At 35.1% G+C, this 20,785-nt stretch overlaps 1 protein-coding gene across 9 annotated transcripts in view; it reads left to right on the forward strand.

Moving 5' to 3' along the window:
• Positions 1 to 20,785, forward strand: part of SLC4A10 (solute carrier family 4 member 10) — a 144,251-nt gene that overhangs the window by 98,885 nt on the left and 24,581 nt on the right. For 5 of the 9 annotated variants that reach the window (XR_011904285.1, XR_011904283.1, XM_072341460.1 and 2 more), the window contains exons 7-14: positions 546 to 637; positions 5,022 to 5,179; positions 6,802 to 6,889; positions 7,139 to 7,285; positions 8,211 to 8,311; positions 9,807 to 9,981; positions 10,238 to 10,371; positions 10,853 to 11,098. Coding sequence is in view for 6 of the 9 variants with exons in the window: in XM_072341460.1 (XP_072197561.1) it covers positions 546 to 637; positions 5,022 to 5,179; positions 6,802 to 6,889; positions 7,139 to 7,285; positions 8,211 to 8,311; positions 9,807 to 9,981; positions 10,238 to 10,371; positions 10,853 to 11,098 (1,141 nt within the window). In the remaining 3 variants the exon portion in view is untranslated. The remainder of the gene's footprint in view (positions 1 to 545; positions 638 to 5,021; positions 5,180 to 6,801; positions 6,890 to 7,138; positions 7,286 to 8,210; positions 8,312 to 9,806; positions 9,982 to 10,237; positions 10,372 to 10,852; positions 11,099 to 20,785) is intronic. The other 4 variants (XR_011904284.1, XM_072341458.1, XM_072341456.1 and 1 more) reach the window with 1 other exon arrangement.

Consider the following 20,785-nt stretch of genomic DNA (forward strand, 5'->3'; position numbering starts at 1 on the left):
CTGTTTGCTGAAACATTCGTTTTATACATTCAAGTTCAGCATTCAATACTGAGATGAAATCATCTTAATTTCTAGAATGTCTTTTCTTACATTAGCCCACTCTTATGCTAGGTTTTGTAATATTTGTAGAATCAGAATGTTTTTATACTCGTGAGGAGTAATCTTTCAGACTGATATTGCCCCAAAATGGCAGCTCTTCAAATTAGTTAGGAAAACAAAACTATACAAATGCAGGTCTTCATTCAAATGTTATACCTCAAAAAGCATAAAGCTTTAATTGACACAAAAAGCTTATCTTCAGTATCCCAGATTGTTTTATGGTTTCTAAATTATGTTCTTCCATTCTTAGCTGCATGTGATAGATATTCCCTTTTGAGAATGTTACTTTAAATAAGTCTTTAAATAAATGTCATGCTTAGATGTTTCATATACACGTGATACAGAATGGATGTCGATCTTTAGTTCTACCAACTCTTTCTTTAAGTCTTGCTTTATTTATAGAAGTGAATGTTAGTATTCTGTAATGGTATTTTTCTTTTTTTTAGCAGGTCAGATTGTTTCCCCACAATCTGCTCCAGCCTGTGTTGAGAACAAAAATGATGTGAGCAGAGAAAATAGCACTGTTGACTTTAGCAAGGTAAGTATGTTCCCTGGTGGCAATGGGAACTTCAAGATTACCAAACAGATCTTGTAAATACATTGAATGTATGTGAGTTAGGAAAAACTATGAAATGCAATTTTTAACTTGAACATTAAAATTTTTCAAATACTGCAATAATGTTCATATGTAATAACAACAAAAAATTTCCTCATTTTTCTGATAAATTACTTGTAATAGGAAATGGCAATGTAAGAATTCAGGTGTCCATTTGTCCATTTATTGGGTTAGAATATAGTAGGTATATAGCTGGACGGGAGGTTTATACAAATGAACAGAAAATTGCCTCAGTGGAAGGATAATACAGAATTCTTGTAATTTGAGTTTACCTTTCAGATTTGTCCTTTTGTAGAAGTAAAACATGAATGCAAACTATGTTTAACCTGAACTCGTGGATTCCAGATGTCTTAAACAGAATGTGTTTCTGTAAACCTGTAACTTAATACTTCTGGCAAGCCAAGATATTTCAGTACACTTCACAAAAGATGTTAGCTATTCAGTAGTGGAGATTGCAATGACAGTTCAATGTTAAATAGCAAAGAAAAGCAAACAACTTCTCAGCTTTAACATAAAGGAGAATCCTAATTTAATAAATCTGTGCGTATCTAAAATAAACTTTCACATTAGATACAGATGACAGACCTGACAGGAATAGATGGCTTCAACTGGCATGTCAATACAACAAAGGTTGAGTAAGTGAATGAAGGTAATTTAAACCAATATTCCAAAGAGCAGCACTTCTGATTCTGTTGAATCTTAATGTTAGTACAACTGAGCTAAAAGTAGAGTTATGTGATTGCTCCATCTGGTGCCAGAGATATTTCCTAGCAGCAGTAGCTATTTGCACCAGTTGAATTCTTGACTGAACATGCCAGACTAGAAGTGATATATAGCTGAAATGAAGATAGGAAATGAATCTTATTGTCAAAGATGGTGAAAAGAAAGGAAGAGGGTTGGGGATGTATTGTGAACCATTCTTCTTCAGAGGTAGCAAGGACTATAAACTGTGATCTTAAGAAAGTGCAAAAATATTTTAAATTAAGAATGCACAAAATCATATGTGATTTTGGTTTGCTGGTATTTATGTTAGAATTGTTAATTAAAAATAAATGTTCTGGCAATTGTTCTAACATCAAGGTAATGATGCCAAATGTAAATAAGGCTGGCTATTCAAAATGAAGCTGTACTGAATTGAAGCTTGTAACAAGCTAGTGGTGATGATGAAACCTTAAGTTGTGCTTTTCTTGCTTATTTCCTTGAGTAGGGTAAGTGTCCCAGTCCATTACCCAGCTGTATGTTGTTTTTTTTTTTGTTTGTTTGTTTGTTTTTTGTTGTTGTTGTTTTGTTTTGTTTTGGAGGCTGCAACATTTAATTCTTCAGTTTCTAGTTGTTTAGTGCCGGAGATCTTCCTAGTTAAATTACAAGAGAAGAAATCATCACGTCATCTTTTGGTAGGCTCAGCAGTGTTAGATACCAAGAAGGATGTCAGGAATATGAAAGAAACATCTTCTGTTTGCAGAAATAAATTAAGAGAATGACTTCTGATCTGAATAGCATTTTGACTGTCTTTAAATAGATCTATTTATCCCTTTGAACATGCATGCATAAAGTACAATTTCCACTTGAAAGGTGCTATTGCACATAACTCTCAGTGGTTATAATTGGAATTATGTGCACAGATTGAGAGGAAAGTAGAGCAGTACACTAATTTTCTCTTGAGCATTGTGATTTCTTGCTCTAATTTTGTTCCACATACAAATGTCATTTATCTTCTGAAAAAAAGGCAACTTTAACTTCCTTGAGTATTTTATCTTTGTTCATCTATTTCCCTTGGGCTGCTTTTAATGTTCCAAATTTTGGAGTTGATTCAAAAAGCTGACTTAATCTGAACATGGCACCAAGACTGCTGATTGTATAAGTATCTGTTCATGAATAACAAAAGGACACATCACTAAAAGCTGTCTTGAGTGTTACTTTAGTAGCCTAAAGAGGAGTGTTTGTAGTTGTAAATATGTCACTCTTTCCCAGGGAATACTTTGTATTCTTAGGACCCTATGAAAGTGGTTTAAATGGTCTGTCACTGCACTGCTTCATCCTGAGCCAGTAAGCAGGGTGGGGATGGTAGTGTAACAAATATATCTGGCTGGGCTCTGATGCTGCTGCTTGCCCTGGAGACTGAAGTGATCCTCAAGTGTCCTGATATATGAAATGTGTTAAGAGGCTGAAGCCTTCTCCTAGCAACATGTCTGTGCTCCACATGGAAATGGTATTTCTGAATCAAAACTGTGTCCCTACACTTAATGGAGTATGATGTTTTTCAAATAACAAGCAAAATAATTGATTTGTTTTTGAATCCTTTATGACCCTGTTTATAAGTAAATTTGATTAATACAGGTCAAAGCTACAGGACTGATGTTGTTTTTTTTTCTGTTTGTCTTCATTTCAAATTATGTTTGATTTTCTGGGAGCCCTCCCCCTCCTCCTTTAGTCCTTGAGATTCCCTGCAGGGGATCAGACTCCACATTAATCATTTTCTTCGGAGCTTAATTGAAGCCTTCTGGGGGTATTAAGCACTAGGTCATGAATATGGATCAATTTAGGGTTAAGATTAAGATGTGAAGAGAGCTATCCAACTAAAGACATCTTGTACTAAGAAATGTATGGTGGATAGGTTAGATGAAGTATTTGAATGATGTAACTTTTGCCATTGCTCCAAATGCATGCCAGAGCTACCTCTACTTTTGTTAGGCAGCAGAAACAGCACCTCAGTTTTGCATGTATTTGCCCAGTTTGATGCACCTCTTTAATGTTAAATGGGCCCTTGTTCAATACCATTAAGAATTTTAGAATCTCAAGCTGATCAACCAATAGGAAACCTGTCTGGAAATACTTGCTGATAGATTAGAGAGTATTTCTTTCAGATGTGAGTCTTGGTCCTTTGGTCTGTATGTTAGTGGACCTTAAATTGACAGTTGTAGCATATGGTGTGTGAGATGTTTGGTTGTTAAATTTATAGAACTCACATTGTTAGGTGTCCCTGAAAGATTATTTTGTTTCTCATGATGATAATTGATTTAAGTTGCCAAAATTAGATGCAGAATGAATTTGTTAATGTGTTGTATTTAACTCTAAGGAGTTATTTTGTGATTTGAGTGGGCAGCATAACAATATATCTCATGAGTAGTTTTAAAATGTACTTGCACTCCAACCTTTCAGGTTGTTTTGATGGCGATCTGACTTTGTGATGTGTTGGTCACCACTAGATTAGTTCAGGGGTAGCATTAGGCATCTCATTAGATCTTAGAGAAATTCTGTTTAAGATACGGGCAACTGTATTATATCTGAATTCTGATTTAGTGCCAGAGCCATTTGCGAGAAAGCAATTTTCTAAATATTTCCCAAACCCATGCATGCTAGCACTGACAGATGGCTGGAAGATAGACATTAAAATGGTCCACTTTAACAGTTTATGTTGGATTTGGTTGCTGTTGTTGTGTTTAGATTAATAAAAGGAAAGCAAATGACAAAATTCATGTATTTTGAAATGTAGACAATACTGGTGTACAACGAAATCAAACATACATTATATACTCTATTTCTCCATGTCAGTTTTTGTTACAAACTGTAGACTGATACTGAGAAAAGTAAATATAAATGAACTAATTCCTAAGCAAATACCTAGAGCTGACATAGCAACACCATTTTGAACCTTCTTTTTTGTCTCTTCCTACCCTCCCCCTGGAGAAGTCAACATCAGAGCCTTAAAACTCCAAAGTTTTTGTTCAGCTTTGCTCTTTCAGCTTGCTCCCTCGAGGCAATTATGGTCCTAACTTTCCTGTTTTCAGTAGAAGTGTTTTCCATTAAGTATGAAAACTACAGAGTAGTGAAAGGGGGGGATTTGAGCTAGTGGAGCCTGTTCTTTTTCTCTCTGAGATTGTAATATGACAACTATTAATGAATTTATCAATTATTAATTACAGAAGAAATAGATATCTTCATTTCTCCTGCTGCAATTAATTATGTTATGAATTGTTGATGCTGCTATGATTTTTATAAAATTATTAAATAGGAGATTAATATTATATGCCTAAGAAGATTGTGGTTTGTTTTCTTTATAAATGATTTCTGGAGTACTTGAGTTTTGTTTCTAAGATCATATTAGTCAAATACTGAAAGATAAGTTTCTGTTTTTGAAAAACAGTTTTATTTTTGAAAAATTTACTTTTGAAAAAGACAGGAGTAGAAGCCGAAGAATTAAAATGACTGTAAAAATTAAAATATATAACACTGTAAGTTACCAAAATAGAGTGAAATAAAAATCCCCATCTGTAACTCCTAGGGTAACTTGGTATCATTTTCCCAGGTTGACTTACACTTCATGAAAAAGATACCACCTGGAGCAGAAGCATCCAACATCTTAGTTGGTGAGCTGGAATTCCTGGACCGTGCAGTTGTTGCTTTTGTTAGGTTATCACCTGCGGTGCTGCTTACAGGACTAGCTGAAGTTCCAATTCCAACTAGGTACAGTTAGATTTATTTCTCTTCATGTACTTCCTAAGTATCTATTGGAGGCAGGTGTTGTGACCTTCAGCAAATTTCATCTCACCATGAATTAAGGACATCTTTCTACTTGCCCTCTAAATATGTGTATTCAGAAACACATAAATGTGTGTATATTTTGAAACATACTGTTAATGTGTGACTAGAATTATTCTTCACAGAAGTAGAAATGTTTGTCAGTTTGCAGCACAGGATTAATAATACACAAACTGTTAATTCTGCAGATGAAATACTAGGAAATAGCAGCAAAGCAAAGTGGTTGAACTTTCATCTGGAACCAAAATGAATCTTGTGATACTGCAGAATTAAGTCCAGAAGAAAAAAATATGGTGAAATGGATGTTTAAAAGGAAAAATTCAAACTATATGAATTGATTGGCTAATGATTGTTAATGGATGAAGAACATGCTATAAATATCTCCTCTAAGACTGTAGATAATTGCATGAAAGGAAATGTAACTTTTGACCATACAGTTTTATTAGATCATATTTTTCTTAGTTGAAAATTTTTCTTGTAAAATTTGCAAAAAATAGGTGTTGAGGACAATTTATGAGGAATCATTTCAATGTCTAAAATATACTTTGTATTAAGGTTCTAAGAAGATCTTCAAATACATTGTTTCATGTTGGGTTTAATTTGGATCCAAGTTCTGTCTAATTCTCCCATGTTTAAATTCCCTGGCTTAACTATTATGCAGCCTCTCAACTTTTTTGTTGTTGGCTTGGCTTTATGTGTATGTATTTCGCCTCTCTTCTTCACTCTTTCTCTCTCTCTCTCTCTCTCTTTTTTTTTTTTTTTAAATAAAAATAGAATTTTACCAGAAGACAACATTGCATTGCAGTTACTTATGGTCTTCATCTAGGAGATGAAATGCTCAAATTCTGATTCTTGCTCCCAGTCACATAAATAGTATAAAATTTGCTTTAATTTTTAATTTCTTTGAATATGACTTTAGGTCTTGTACATGTGTATAAGGGTCATTGAGATACTGAGATAATTTTTTAAAATAACGGGAGCCTTTTATTTGTATAACCTCTTCCACACACACACACACACACACACACACACACACACAAAAAAAAAAAAAAAAAAAAACAAAAACAAACAAACAAACAAACAAAACATTACAATGAATGCAGTACAGATGTCTTGATTTTTGGCCTAAAGAAAATTAAGGAATTAAAAAATTATTATTATTATTATTATTATTTCAAAATATTTGCTTTAGAAATAATTTATTAATTTTCATTAGTAAAAAGTGGTTTCTGCATTTTTACAAACCTGGATATGCCAGTTATTTCATCTGAACCCATCCTGTGCATTTTGGAGAGCCACAAGCCCAGAGTAGAGGCTAGTCTTCTTATTGGGAGGAAAAATGAATTAAAAAGTGTAAAGTCTTTTCCAACCTGAGCAATTCTATGATTCTATGTTTAAATGTGTATCTGAGGATCTTGAAGGAATATTATATATAGTATTTGACTTAGGATTTTTTAATACTCCAGTTTTCAAATAATTATTCTGGTAGTATGTATGGTAACTAGCACACACCTTCCTTTTACATATTTCCATTTAACTTCTTGCAGATTTTTGTTTATTCTTCTTGGGCCATTGGGTAAAGGGCAACAGTATCATGAGATTGGAAGATCAATTGCAACGCTGATGACAGATGAGGTAACTTTATTCTTGATTTGGCTTTAGTTAAATTTTGGAATGACTGAAAGGACGTAATAGGGAACCTGGAATGCTCAGTTGAATTGATGCGCAGATATAATTCAAGTTTGTTTCACCATTCTGTAACTGCTCAGGTTATGCTGCTAGGAGATGATAAAATGAGAGCTGAGCCTAGCATGCAAGAAGGGACTATTGTGAAATATTTGGAGTGTTTCTCTCCTCCCTCATATGCCTCTTTGCTTTTCACAGGTGTTCCATGACGTTGCTTACAAAGCAAAAGACCGCAATGACTTGGTGTCTGGAATTGATGAGTTTCTTGATCAGGTTACAGTTCTCCCTCCTGGAGAATGGGACCCAACAATACGAATAGAACCACCTAAAAACGTTCCTTCTCAGGTTTGTGCTTGCAAAAATCAGGTACTTTTTAAGATTGTGATGAAGTTTTGATAAGTAGAATTAAGTAAAAATAATTCAGGATTTGGCAAAGTCACCATGTGGAAATACTGTATACTCTTTCTGTTTGCTACTCTGCTTTCAGAAAATTGTTGTCTTGAAAACATAGCATAGTGGTGACAGCGTAGTTCAAAACCATGTCTCTCCTGAACAAAGACAGATGGATCTAAAGGTCTTAAATGGATTGGTAATAAGCATGTTTGATTATCACAGACGTATTTGCTTTTGGTCTAAATTTATTGCTTTATATTTGTTTTCTGAAAAAAGAAAGACAAAAAAAAGCTTAAATCCTAAATATTCTATTGTGTATCTTCCTGGATGTGTTTAGTTTTCCTCTGGATGAAGTATTCTTTTTTTTTCTTGTTGACATTTTTATAATATTACACAATTATTTCTACGGACTCAGTGTGGGCTGTTACTGAATGGTGGCTATTCATAAAGCTCTTCAATCTGTTTTTCTATTCTCTGATGATAGTTGTAATCCATTTTGAATTAAGCGATGCACTTTTAGCCATATAACGTATGATTTGTTATTTATAATTCTTTTCAATAGGTGCTGCTTGTTATGCTAAGTTACTTGTGAAGTCAAAATACAATGGCCCAACAAGAGCAAGAAATGATCAAAGCAGTCTGGCATGCTGCTCTTTAAAAATGCTTTATGATAACAATATTTTTCTGAGGTGGACTCTTTAGATTTCTTAGACCACAATTCCTTCTAGTTTTTCTGGTTACACAGCTGAAGAGATTATGCTGATGAAACTTACAATAAAATTTCAATGTTCAGTCTTTCAAGTTTTGAAGTCTGTTTTATTGCTATATTTGTGTTTAGTTGTGAAAATCCAAGAAAAGTATCTTTTCTTTCTGGTAGGAGAAGCGTAAGATTCCAGGAGTACCAAATGGGACTGCAGCTCATGGGGAGCCAGAACATTCTGGTGGACACTCTGGACCAGAACTGCAACGCACTGGAAAGTTAGTGAAAGCATATTCAGAATGATGAACATCCCAGATGTTGCCCTTTCAAAAGAACAATAATGGTCTAGTTCTCTTTTAAGTGACCAGTTTGGCACGTCATCTTTTTCAGGCCTTATTCCTGATTAGCATACCGCATTGCTGAAAAAGACAGTACTTCTGAATTTGTTCAGAAAAGAAGAGGGGAAAATAAAATAAAATAAATTGAGTATTCATATTATATTTACAGAAAGCTCCTTTCTCTATTATTTGTAGAGGTCAGATCACTATTGAACTCAATTAACATTTTCTATTTCTGTATGAAGTAAAAGTTGGGAATAGGCTTGTCACATATTATGAATTCTTACAAATATTTTGTTGTTTCATCCTTTTGTCAAATGTATTGAGGAAGAGTTTTACAAAGAATATGATGTGCTCTATATGTGGGAACATAGGCAAAAACACAGTGTACTAGCTCTCTGATTAAGCAAATACAAAGAATTATTTCACAGAAATACTGGGGTGTAATCGGGTTATCTAGATTTACCTGTGATAGGGGCTGCTGCCCCTGGAAGGAGGGAAATGAACAAAAACAATGGCAGCAATCTAAGGAAAGAACTTATTTTACTAAATACGAATAATATTGGAATACAAGGTGACACAATACGATACAATATAACTACAACTACTAAATCAAACAAGACAGAGAAAAAGAAAGAGAGAAAAAAAAAGAGTCCCCGAGAACCGGGGGGCCTACTGCGATCTCTAGGCGACAGGCTGGAACGTTGCTGATAGAGGGAGACGGCAGGGATGGAGCGCTCCAAAGCGATAGACAGAGCGAAAAGAAGGACGTTCCAGCCTGGGAGTGAGATTATATATGTGTCCTCCTCCTCTGGTGATTCGTCTCTGGCCGCGTCGTCCCCTGGGATATGTAGTTTCCTCCAAGAGCTGAGTACTCGGGATGCTGCCATTCCACAGATCTGGAGCATGAACCTTCCACACTTCCGCATACCCTCTGTTACACTTCCGCATACCCTCTGTTACACTTCCGCATACCCTCTGTTACACTTCCACATACCCTCTATTACACTTCCGCATACCCTCTGTTACACTTCCACATACCCTCTGTTACACTTTCTTATACCACCAAAACAGTTTACCACTATTTGTACCCTCAGTTAATGATTCATACCGCACGTGATGTCATGATGTAGAATATTGACAGCACAAAACCATGACATGGGGTTTTATGCAAGCAAGCCAGGAGCTGTTCAGAAGATTTGGGTCTGGGTAATGAAGTTTTTAATTAAGAAACATGCAACTTCTTTTGTTTTAAAACAATTCCCTGATTAAAGTTATCAGGACAGAGTTCCCATAAACTTTCTTCTGATGAAGGATGAATTATAGGGGTATGTTTCATTTGATAAGGAAGAGTAGCTTCTCTGCAGCTGCTAAGAAATACTATGGAAGAAAGTTAGTTAAGCCTTTTTCATAAATTTTTCTCTTTTGTTTTTAGATTTTTTGGTGGATTGATTTTAGATATAAAAAGAAAGGCTCCATTCTTCTGGAGTGACTTCCGGGATGCCCTCAGTCTGCAGTGTCTGGCATCATTTTTGTTTCTCTACTGTGCTTGCATGTCTCCTGTCATCACGTTTGGTGGTCTACTGGGAGAAGCAACTGAAGGTCGTATAGTATGTGTTAAATCTGATTTTTTTAAAACAAACTTACACTGCTAGATTTGTGGTTAGTATTTATTTATTTTTACTGTTCCATGGTGATAAATATATATTAAAATCTATTTTTTACACTTTAAATATTTATTTATATATTAAATATATGTATTTATAATGTATTTGTTTCATTATTTAGAAGTCTACAATTCTATATGTTGCAAAAAAGAGCCAGTTGGAAAATTTATACACACTTCTCTGTCTGTGTCATATTCAGAGTGCAATAGAATCACTGTTTGGAGCATCCATGACTGGAATTGCCTACTCTCTCTTTGGTGGACAGCCTCTCACTATACTTGGCAGCACAGGACCAGTTCTAGTGTTTGAGAAGATTTTATTCAAATTTTGCAAGTACGTGGCTATTTAAAATTTCTAACATAGTAGCTCACCAATAACATATATAGAATCTTTCTAAGCAAGGTGAAGACTTACTTCATTGATTCATTCATGTACCAACTGATGTTTGAGGTGAGTGAGATAATTATATACATCATTGCTAATGTCTTTTTAGGTAAAATTAGAAACACTGATGAATTCCAGCGTCTGCAGAGTAAGATCAGGGGGGTGTTTTCAAGTGAACTGCTTAGGCTTTCAGAGTCTGAAAACTAATGCTTTGACTGAAGCAAGTGAATGAAGTGATCATGCATAAAAGTTGAAGAGTTGGTTCCACTTTTTGCCTCCCACCCTCCTTTCTGCCCTCTTTCTGAAGAGCCAAACTGTTCCCAAAATTGCACATGCCTATACAAAGCATATTTTGGAGTTGTTTCTTCATCTAGGAAATTGTGGCTGGACAAATTATTAACTGTGTTGTTTACTTACTTTTTTTCATTAGAGAGTATGGGTTATCATACCTTTCCCTGAGAGCTAGCATTGGACTGTGGACTGCAATCCTGTGCATCATCCTTGTTGCAACTGATGCAAGCTCCCTAGTCTGTTACATTACCCGGTTTACTGAAGAAGCTTTTGCTTCTCTGATCTGCATAATTTTCATTTATGAGGCCTTAGAGAAGCTTTTTCATCTCAGTGAGACATATCCAATCAACATGCATAATGATTTGGACCTGCTGACCAAGTACTCGTAAGTATGATTTCTTAATGCTTTGTTTTTGTTTTTGTTTTCCCATAGATGGTGAGATCTTTGACAGGAGTGCAAGTAGTGTGAAGCAGGAGAAGTTTTCAGTTATTGTGAATATAATATGTAGGGAGCTATTGAGTTAGGCATGATTCTGGCATATATGAGTAGTAGTTACTGGAGGTATGCATACTGTAAATTAAGCAAAAAAAAATAAAAAATTGGAATTTTGGAAAGCTACTCGAATGAATTTTGGAAATCGTAGAATAATAATAATAATAGTTAAAAAATCAACTTTAGTTTTTTATTCACATTTTAATTAAATCTGGTGCAACCAAATAGTCTCTTACTTTAACCTTCTGTTGGTGCTTTATAATATTTTATATGATATTTCTGTCTTTATTTTTTTTTCCAAATTGAAATACTGACCTATCTAAAAACTTGATGTGCCTCCTTAATTTTAATCTGAATGGAAGTAGTTCTGTGAGAATTGGAGTGGATTCAGAATTATTAGGTGCCTCTCCTCAGTGTTGAAATATGTCATAATCAGTTTGTTCTTAATAAGATTTTGAACAGGTCTGCAATTATGTACCTTGGCTGTGGAGGTTTTACAAGTTTTTGGATAAAGGGTATTATCCTCGGGGAATAGAAAAATAATTTCTTTAATTGATGTAGTTTCATTTTGAAGTAAAAATTCAGGATTGTTTCTGTGATATTAGAACAGAAGTGTTAGTTAAGGACAAGATCATACTTGGGATTGAGGATAATTAATTCTGGTCACCTCAGTGACTAAAATGTCATTGAAAAGCATTTTCAGAGAAGATTCACCTCCAGAAATATCTTTATTTCACTGAACCCATTTGAACACTTTGTGCAGAATGGAGTCCCCCAAATACAATAATTGAACATTGCCACATCTTTTGTTCACTGGAAAAACAGGAGTGTCTCAACCAAATGTCTCATTTGCATTTTAAGCTGGGAGAAACAAAACACAGCAACAGAAAAAGTATTTAAATTTTGTGCATGCTATCATCACTAGTAAAATAGATGGTAGAACCTGCATCCAAATGTGCAATAAGTAAGTTAATAAATGGAACAGATTGAGTTATTGAAACAGTAGTTCTGCTGTGATGTGCTCTGGTGTGCTGAAAAAACGAGTACTTCTTTCTAACAGCTTGACTGGTAGACAAAGTAATATTAATTTGAAGAGAAAGCAATAAGCATCACAAGTAGAACACGCACACGGTTAAATTGATATCCTGATTTCAGTTAACTTCACATAACTTCTACGGTGTTGATACTTTTACTCTAAAGAGCCCTATATAGCACAGTGTCCTTTTTCCTTTACCACTTCCAAATAGTCATGTCAAAGAGAAATGGAATGTGATGTCATCACAGCATTTTGACAAGCTGAAATACTATAAAGACAAAATTTTATTCAGAAACCACTTAGCAGGAAGAGCTAAGACTGAAATATGTCATGAAAATAGGGGTATGTATCCCTGGTTAGGTAGGTTTATTTGTATTTAGGTATGAATCAATCTGAGATCACAGAGTTTTGCTTTGTGGTGCTGTGATAGGTATCTCCATATTTTATGGTAAAATTTTACCATTCTCCTTACATTTACAAATAAATATTTGCTTTTATTTAAAATGTCTTCTATTAATCAGAATCCAACAAATATTTGTTTCTGTGATTCTCCTTCTAACTCCTCCTTTTTTTGACTGTGATTTTTTTGACTTTTTAAATAATATGCTGGATGAAAAGAACACAAACATTTCAAGAAAGGAAAAGTCTAATTAACAAATACAGTAAAATTTGCATAAAGTTACATTTTAACTTTTTCATTTAGGTAGCAAATCTAGTTTTGTCAAATGTTGCAGAGTCAGAAAACCTACTACCAGCACTTGAAACTTCACCTATTACTAAGTTTGAAGATAAAAGCATGACATTTTCAAAAATCAGCAGTTTGAAATATGACTTAAAAATAACATTAAAGGAAAATAAACATTCAGTCTAGCAATTCAGGGAGCCAGTGCTGTGTTTAAAGTATGTAATAGGGATGTTTCTGCTATGCTTCAGAGCTATGTACCTTCAATTTTCATCTTCCCGAAAAAGCATTTGTAGTTCACTTGCTTCGAAGTAAATAGAAACACTTTCTTGTTTCTATCTTCCTGCTTTCTTCCAAGGAAGAGCCTCTCCCTTCCTTCCATATTCCAAAGACCAACTGTATTCTGTTAATAATCTGGTTTCTTCAGATTGTTTTTAAATTGTTAGGAAGTGTTTAAGAGATTGATTTTTCTCTTTTCAATGTCTCTGATGTTCATTTTCATCTGACACTACTCTTGTCCATCCCACCAGTTTACCAGTAAGTTATTGTTGCTGCTATGGTTCCAGCCAGGAACAGCTTTTGCTACCCTGAGGCCCTCATTAAGTGTCTGCATGTGTCTTCATCAGTCCTAGAAAGATCAGAAAATGAGTATGCTCAAAAACTTACTTGAAATAAAAATTTCATTTTTGTGTACTTGAAGTGAGGATATTGCTTTCAGAAGAAATGAGATTTTTTTTTTTATTTTTATTTTTTTAATTTTTTTTTTCCCCCTTGCAGTGTATGACTCCAAACCTTCTATTTATTATTTAAATGGGTTACAAGGTTGGGCTGAAACTGGTTCTGTCCTTAAAGGACCAGCATACTCTGTTACAGAAGCTAATTAATATCTGCTGTTTGCTAATTAAAAACAGCTGTTTGTATTTTTTTATCATTGGGGATTTTAAAGACAAGTTTTTAATTGTTAGTAAAGCCCTGGCAGTTCTTTAATTAGCAATGGGCTAACTTCAAAAGGTTGAGCATTTCATTTCTCTTTGGATGTTTTGCCAAAGCTTATGCAAAACTTCTTGGATCTGCAATTCTGTGCTAAAAAAACTTAGATTATACTATAAAATTTCTGTTTTCTGTATTCTCCTTGTTGTTCCCTTGAATAAAAAAGAAGATAAATAGGTTAGGGCAATTAGAAGCTTTTTTGTGTAAATTGTGACCTCACCCTCCTTTTCTATCCCATGGGCCTTCTAAGGATGTTCTGATGTCTGTAGGTAGTCAGTGTGCAATCCCAGTATTGTTGCCTTTCCTGTGGTGAAGAAATGAATTTGACTCAGGAAATGTCATTGGCATGCTGTTAGTATTGTCCTTTGGAGTACTAGGAAGACAAAGAGAAATCATTTAAAATGATATTTTGTTTGAAGCAGATTGTGTAACCATATTTCAAGTGGGAAAGGCGTATTTTCAGTGGGTTTGTCTTCTGTTATCACAGAATCAGAGAATTGTAGGGGCTGGAAGGGACATCCAGAGATCATCTAGTCCAGCCCCCACCTGCAAAGCATGCCCCTTACAGCAGGCTACAGAGGTAGCCATTGAGGTGGGTCTTGAATCCACAACCTCCCTGGGCAGCCTGTTCCAGTTCTCTCTCACCCTTACAGTGAAGAAGTTCCTTCAAATATTGATGCAGAACTTCCTATGCCACAGTTTATTGCCATTTCCCTTGTCATGTCCTCACAGGCAGCTGCAAAGAGGAAGGTCATGTCTCTTCGACTCCACACTTAAGTAACTTTTAAACATTAAAGAGCAATCTCAATTGCAGGAGTTTTATGTAAGTACAAATCATATATGTAGTACAGTTATTTATATTTAAGAGCATAGGAATTATTACTAGCATCTGCCATAACAGACCTTAGAAGGCTATAGGAAGAGCATTCAGAACTTTTTTTTTTTTTTTTTTTTTTTTTTTACTTTTATGTGTTTTAAATGGCATGTACACAAACATTTGGATGTTGTGTTGAGGGATATGATTTAGCTGGAAAGTCTTGGTAATGGTTGGACTGGATGATCTTCTAGGTCTTTTCCAACCTTGGTAATTCTGTGATTATGTGAAACATTTGAAAATCAGCTGAAATTTACTATTTACAATTTTATGTAGAAGATATATTGTGCTTTTTTTGTGGGCCCCCAGCCCAAGTAAGATGTGGAGCTGTTAGAGAGGGTTCAGAGGAGGACCACAAAGTGATCAGGGGGCTGGAGCATGTCTCATATAAAGATATGCTGAGGGAACTGGGCTTGTTCAGTCTGAAGAACAGAAGGTTCCCGCAGCAAACCCCATTCTGCCTTCCAGTACTTAAAAGGAGCTTATAATCAGGGGAGAGACCAACTTTTTATGAAGTCTGATAGTTGCAGGACAAGGGAGAATAGCTTTAAAGTAAAAGATGAGAGATGTAGGTTAGAATTTAGAGGGAAATGGTGAGGCAGTGACACAGGCTGCCCAGAAAACTCCGGGTGTCCCATCCCTGGAGGTGTTCAAGGCCAGGTTAAATGGGGCCCTGGTCAGCTGGTGTTGGTGGGTGACGACCTTGCCCACTGTGTGGGCTTAAAACTAGGTGGTCTTTAATGTCTGTTCTCACCCAAGCCGTTCTGTGGTACATGTTTGAATTTGTTACAGAATTCTATCTCAAAATGATATCTATTGTTTCATGTTCTGATTAATGTATAACTTGTTCTAATGCTTTTATTTTCTTTATTATACTTGTTTGTGTTAAAATGTTGGCCATGGTATTCAAGTGTTCTTTCTGGAAAATCTGACTTTTGTTCATTTATTTATTTTTTGAACACGGTCATTAGAATATAGATAATAAAGCATTTTAGAAGTAAATCAAAAGGAGAGGACGATGTGAATTTTAAGTGTGCTGCTGTGGTACATTCTTTCTTTTTAAAACACGTTGTTTTGAAGGTATTTAAATACATAATATTTCTATATGAAATACACATATTTTTTGATCTGGATTTTCTCTTTCTTTTTTTCTCTTGTTTTCTCTGTGACCTTTTTGTATTTGTCATGCCATTAGCATTTGTAGGTTGGCATAGCAACTCTTTTATTTCCGTGCTCTCCTCCTCCTGCTTTTTTCTCCTTCTCCAGCAAACGTATCTCCAGTTAGTGAACTCAGTCTGGAGCACTAATACACATCAGTTTTAATATGTACATTAAATGTTAGGGTACCATGTTTTGCTAGGAAAGGAAACCCCCTACAGCTGTGTGGTTTGAAAATCTTGGATGAAAGAAAAGGATTTAGAAATCTAGTGTGCTCTAAAGGGCAAACATGTTACAGTAGTTGTCTCTGAATACAGAAGATAAACTATTTCTCTTGCTGAAGTTGCTTAGACCTTGGGACTTGATATCTCATCCATTTTTTATTAATCTTTTTTTTTTTTTTTTTTTTTTTTTTTTTCTCCCACAGGGATAAATTCATGTTATTTTAATAATTCTTTACCAGAAGTTACTCAATTATTAACAGATTACATTGAATAATTTTAAAGCGATGTTTTGGCATAGTAATATGCATATTACAATCTGTCTTGGTATTGACATGCACTTAAGAATTAGGAGTAGAAAATCCCACTTATGTTATTGTGGAGCCAAGATCACGTCAATCTCAGTATCTTTTGCAGGCTACAGAAACCATTGCTTCTAGAAGTCATTGTGAAGATTAGCTCTGTGCATATCAGTCTTTGAACAAACAAGTCTTAAATCTTTTATTCTATGCTTGCAACTTCATTTGCATCCTGTAATAATGCATTAACATTATGTTATTTTGTATACTGTCTTCCTTGAGTTGCAGCTGGAATGCATGGTCGGTGATTCTAAGTACAGAATTTCTCATTAAGATCTCGAGCATATAATGGAATTCCACTTCATATAACTATTGCTTTGAACTCTTCTGATTCTTGATAGGTTTTTCTTTTCCCTTTCAGTTAACTAACAGTGCTATATAACCAGCTTCTTTCCTTGAAGAATCAAAGAATAGAATTATAGAATGGCTTGGATTGTAAGGGTCCTCAGAGACCTAGTTCCAACCCTGCTATAATAGGCAGAGGTGTCAGGCACTAGATCAGGTTACCCAGAGCCCCATCAATCTTGCCTTTGAACACTTCCAAGGATGGGGCATCCCCAGCTTTTCTGGGCAGCCCATACCAGCACCTCACTTTAAAGGAAAATTTTTCCCCCTAATGTGTTTGCTAAATCTCTCTTTTTAGTTTAAAATGGTTCCCCATTGTTCTATGAATATCTACCCATGTAAAAAGTTGATATATCACTTATTAACAGGAGTTTACAACCTTCCAGTACTTAAAGGGAGCTAATTTTGAGGTCTCAGTAAAGCCTTCTCTTCTCTAGGCTGAAGAAGCCTAACGATGATGCTTCAGCCCTCTGGTCATCTTTGTGGCTCTTCTGTGGAGCCCTTCCAAAAGCTGGGGATCTAGACAGAGACATTGTGCTCCAGATGGGACCTACAGAATATCCCTCATTCCTAGAACCATTCAACTGCCATCAAGTTTAACTGCTGATTCTCTTTGTTTCTTGGCAAGCCTTGGAATCAGGAAATACATTTATTTATTTATTGCATTTATTCTAGGACTTCCCTATCTCTGCTCAATCCAACTAACTCACTTTATTTTGTTACTCTATTAAGCTCAGTAAGTGCTTCATTTTTTTTCCTATTACCCATCCCCTCTTCTTTGGAACATGATCTCTTTAAGTAATTCTCCACAACAAATAGCTGCTCTGCACAATGTTGTCTTAATCTAGAAAAATTTACATGCAATCCTTGTATAGTTTTGTCAGAGCGTATTTATTTTTATTGGTATGCTAAGCTTGAACAATCAAAAATTAAGCTGACCACAAAGCATCTGTATCTCTTTAGATATTCATTAATTTTATTTTTATTTCCCCACTGTGGAAGTGGGGTGAGATTACAACCCGGAATTATTTCTGAATGAAAACTTTCAAATGAAAATCAAAACAAGAAACATCCCACCTAATGACACCGATTTTCTTCCTGATAAAGTCTATGTAAGTGCTGTACATACCTTAATATTACTAAAAATGCATAGACTGTACTCTGCACCAGGCAGATAATAGAGTAGCCTTTATGAGAGATGAGCATGGCTAACAAAACTACAGTATGATTATAAATCTGTTTTCTAGATTTCTATTTGGCAGAACAATCTTCTTACAGGCTATCCAAACAAGCCTAATTATTTGTGATTTCTTCACTGTAACATCAGATGTCTGTTTATGTAGATACATGTTTCTATTTGTGTTTATGAAGTGGAGTTATCTAGATATAAGCTTCTCTGTTTTCCTCTTCAACCTCCCCAACTAAATCTTGTAGACTTCAAAATTTATAGAATGTACTTGAATGTCTACTCATGTTTGTGATTGTCAGAGGCAGGATACTTAACCTAATGACTCAGTGGTCTAAATCAGGATGGCAGATCTCATTAATAAATGAAGAAAATAATTTCATCTTGTCCTGACAGCTGTGCTTTGAAAGGATTTCATGATACTGAGAATAGAAATTAACTGACAAGACCACTTCCCGTCAGTATTAATTATTTCGCTTCCAGCCTCTCCTCCACTGAGAATTTAGTCTCATCACTATGAATGCTGATAAGAGAAGAAATATGGTAAATACAGTGCCATGGATATACAGGTGTTGTACATATGAGGCAGCAGGGTATGTGAGTGCGATGCTTTGTTATCACTTTCCTGTAGCAGATGTTAGACAAACAGAAGGACTCTTTAGTGCTCATAAGATTCACCTGAAAATAGTATGTATTTGGAGACAACATAAACATGCATAGCATTACAGTATTGATGGGCTTTTCTTCAGTCTTGTAAATGCAGTGTTAAGAAGCCTGATGTGCACATTCCAGTAGTTTGCTTTTAAAGTGATTTGTCTTCTGTTTCTTACTGTCTTCTTACTCTGCCTCTGTTATGTGATTAATGCACAGCGTATAGAGCATAGTCTGTTTCTTAGGATAAAATCTTCCTACTCATAACCAAATATGTGTTCTGATATTCAGTGAGACACATTATTTAAACAAGCACAGTTTGTAACTTATTCGTCATACTTGCCTGCTTTTTTTTATAATATAAATATTCATATCAAACAAATCTCATTATCTTTCTTAAGTGAACTCAAAAATACCTTCCTCTTCTAGGAGAGGGAAATGGTGTGTTAGCTAATTGCAAAGAAGGTGCAATTGTACCTTTTATATAGAGCAAAGTAGTATTAATATGTGTGGCTTATAGTATGTACATGATGAAAAAATAGGATCTCCATAAATTGAGCCTTGTGACTTGAATAAAATTGTTAGTAGTGCTTCCCGGACTTGAATACAAGATACTATAAATTGTCAGTTGCATGGGAATTATTGAGGTTTCTGATGGAGCTGTGCCAGTTAAGCATTTTTTTATTTACTCAGAAAAACACACTGCAGGACTCTTGTTTGAACATTTGATGTCTGTGATGGCAGCAGAATGGGCAAGCACCATGCTGTGCTGTGTGGGGAAAGGGGTGCACATAATGGGCTTTGGAGGTTCATAAACACATGGCGATGAAAGAGGTTAAAGAACTGGGATGAGAGGTTGAAATAAGAGGGAATCTTGCACCACACCTATGTTAATTTCAATCAAGTAAACAGGCCTAGGGAGTAAGTTTTTTGTTTTGAGTTAAACAGTCAGAATTTAAGTGGTTTTGGTACAGTCTTTCATCTGACTAGTTGCTGAGTAGCAATGATTTTTACATTTTACTGCTGATCTACAAAAGAGAGAAGGACTTTAAAGGTAAAATAACAGGTTTATAGTCTACTAACCCGTATTAGTCCAGACCATCTTTTTTGTGCTAATAGTGATAGTATTAACTGTTTCTTTTGGGAACAGTTAAGAACACTGCTAGTTATCTGAGATGATCTGAAGCCTCTGTTGTCAAATCTTATCTTTGCTCTTTGATAACAGACTAAGTTTAGAAAATGTTGTGCGCAGTGAAGGTATAATGGCTGCCTCAAGTTAAAAATAAGTAAATAAATAGCAGATTGAGACTTAAAAAACAAAAATTGCTGGGAGAAATTGGAAATGTAAAGAGGTTAAATGTACACAGAAGGGAAGAAGTTGAAGGTTTAGCTGAAGTCCTTGTCTTCCCCATCCTGATTTGCTTGAACACCTTACTGTCTTTATATCTTCTAAAGACTCCTTGCCCTGCTTATTTTTCCATCTAACAGCTCAGGGCCATACATTTTAGGCTGGAATCATTCTGTATTTTTTCCCTCAGCAAAGGTGATTACTAACTCCTTATTACTATACAGCATGGAAATGTTTTGTATGGTGCCTGCTCTATTTGAACCTGAGTATGTTGCTTAGAAAAATGTATCTATAGCTTTATGTATTGTCTCTTGTTCGTTGCTGTAGTTCTCCTGTAGTTGGCAATTGTTCAGCACTCTAAATGATTTTACAAGGATTTAAGCATACTGGAACCTTCAAGAGGCAATACATATTTACTTAAGTCAGCCTTTTGAATAATGAGGTATCAAAAAGTAGAAATATGTGTTTGTGGTTAGCAATTCAGTATATTTTTCTCTTGAGAGCTCACTCCATTAGAGTAAAAAATGACAATAAAAGAGATTAAAACTGTTAAAAGCCTTACTCTTCTGATATGAGTTTCTTTTTATAGGTCAGTTGTTTTGGGAAATATTCATCATTGTGGAATTAAGTCTATTATAAAATGTCTCAGTTTGGTAGTTACTTTTTATTTTCTGGCATCATATGGTGGCACCTCCAGTTGTATTTTCTGATTTGGGCAGGAATTGTTTC

This window comes from Excalfactoria chinensis, chromosome 7 (genome assembly GCF_039878825.1).
Source record: "Excalfactoria chinensis isolate bCotChi1 chromosome 7, bCotChi1.hap2, whole genome shotgun sequence".
NCBI classification, from domain to species: Eukaryota; Metazoa; Chordata; class Aves; order Galliformes; family Phasianidae; genus Excalfactoria; species Excalfactoria chinensis.